At 35.5% G+C, this 1612-nt stretch overlaps 1 protein-coding gene across 2 annotated transcripts in view; it reads right to left on the bottom strand.

The window, feature by feature from the left end:
* The window catches only part of LOC103384338 (stromal membrane-associated protein 1-like), a 13414-nt gene that overhangs the window by 3182 nt on the left and 8620 nt on the right, over nt 1-1612 (bottom strand). For both annotated transcript variants that reach the window (XM_008317824.3, XM_008317827.3), the window contains exon 9: nt 335-672. In XM_008317824.3, the coding sequence (XP_008316046.1) occupies nt 335-672 (338 nt within the window). The remainder of the gene's footprint in view (nt 1-334; nt 673-1612) is intronic.

Below are 1612 nucleotides of genomic sequence, written 5' to 3'. Positions count from 1 at the left end.
ATATATATATATATATATATATATATACATACATATATACATATATATATACATACATATATACATATATACATACATATATACACATATATACATATATATACACACATATATACACATATATATATACATATATATATACACAATATACATATATATATACACACAATATACATATTGCCAAAAGCATTCACTCACCTGCCTTGACTCTATATAAATATATATACACACAACATATATATAACACAAGATAACTTGACTCATTGAGGTTAACATATATATAACACAAGATAACTTGAGGTATACCATAAAAAGGTGGGAAATGTCTCCATACCTGACTCATGTTCAACTGAACCTGCTGCCCAGGCTGGATGGCATATATGCCTTGAGCAGGCAATGTGCCTGAAGGCAATGCACCACCTGGTGGTCTCATCATACGTGGGGTCATGCTCATCACACCGGCAGTAGGCGCATTTCCCATGAAGCCATTTGGCATCGTCATCCCAACCATCATTGTCTGACTGGGTCCCATCATTGTTGCTGTGCTCTGAGCCATCATGGCACCCATGACAGATGTGTGTGGCATGGGCGTGGCCATTCCAGGTAAAGCTTGATAGCCAGTTGAAGCCTGCACAGGAATCTGTATCTGCGATGGGCCCATGAACATGGCAGCTGGGAGAGTAAAAACAGAGAAAGAAAAACCCAAACAAAATGTAAGCCAATTTAATTTTGTGCACGACAAAATAAAATCGAAACGTTGATAAATATAGGCGGTCGCATTAAGTGTCAAAAGAGTATGTTGGGTTGCAGTGATCACGAGGGGGTTCCAAATGTAGACTGCCCTGTCTCTCATCCTGTTAAAATTGACAGTTTAAGTGAAGAAGACAGCGTTACTACCGCATTAAGAAAGGATTGTTCATTACATTAGCAATAGGACTGCTTGATTTATGGAAGAAAAAAATAGGTGAATACTAAAACTATGATCATCTAATCCACACTGAATGAACACTGCATTTATTACACATAACAGCAAATGTGAGATTTATTTGACTCTGTCCACAACTGCGGAAACTAGGTCCTGGTCCATGGACCTACTGGCTACTACTCTAGTTCTCGCCCAAGTAAAATGGTAATAGTTCCGCCAGGAAGGGCATCCAGTGTGACACTTCTGCCAAAACAATCACGTGTTTCATGAAAATGACTTCCATACCGAAACTGTCGCGGCGTGAGTAAAAAAAATGACCACCTTAACCAATAGAGTGCCGGAGGAAATTTGACTTTGACAATGACTGGGTACAGTGAATAACAGGTGCTGCGAAAATCATAATGTTTCGATTATTTCAAGTAAAACAAAAATAGAAACGGGGTTGGAATAAGTTGTACAACATCTGTAATTGAACTGAATTTATAACAGTTTGTTTTTATAGGGCATTTTTAAATATGCTAAGCTTACTAAGTAACCCCAAATACATCATAAATATATATATATATATACAGTATATATACATACATATATATATATATATATATACATACATACATACATATATATATACATACATATATATATATATACACATACATATACATATATATATATATATATATATAC

This window comes from Cynoglossus semilaevis, chromosome 9 (genome assembly GCF_000523025.1).
Source record: "Cynoglossus semilaevis isolate Cse_v1.0 chromosome 9, Cse_v1.0, whole genome shotgun sequence".
Taxonomy (NCBI): domain Eukaryota; kingdom Metazoa; phylum Chordata; class Actinopteri; order Pleuronectiformes; family Cynoglossidae; genus Cynoglossus; species Cynoglossus semilaevis.
The sequence above is the reverse complement of the archived record's forward strand: the minus strand, read 5'-3'. Positions and strand labels throughout refer to the sequence as shown.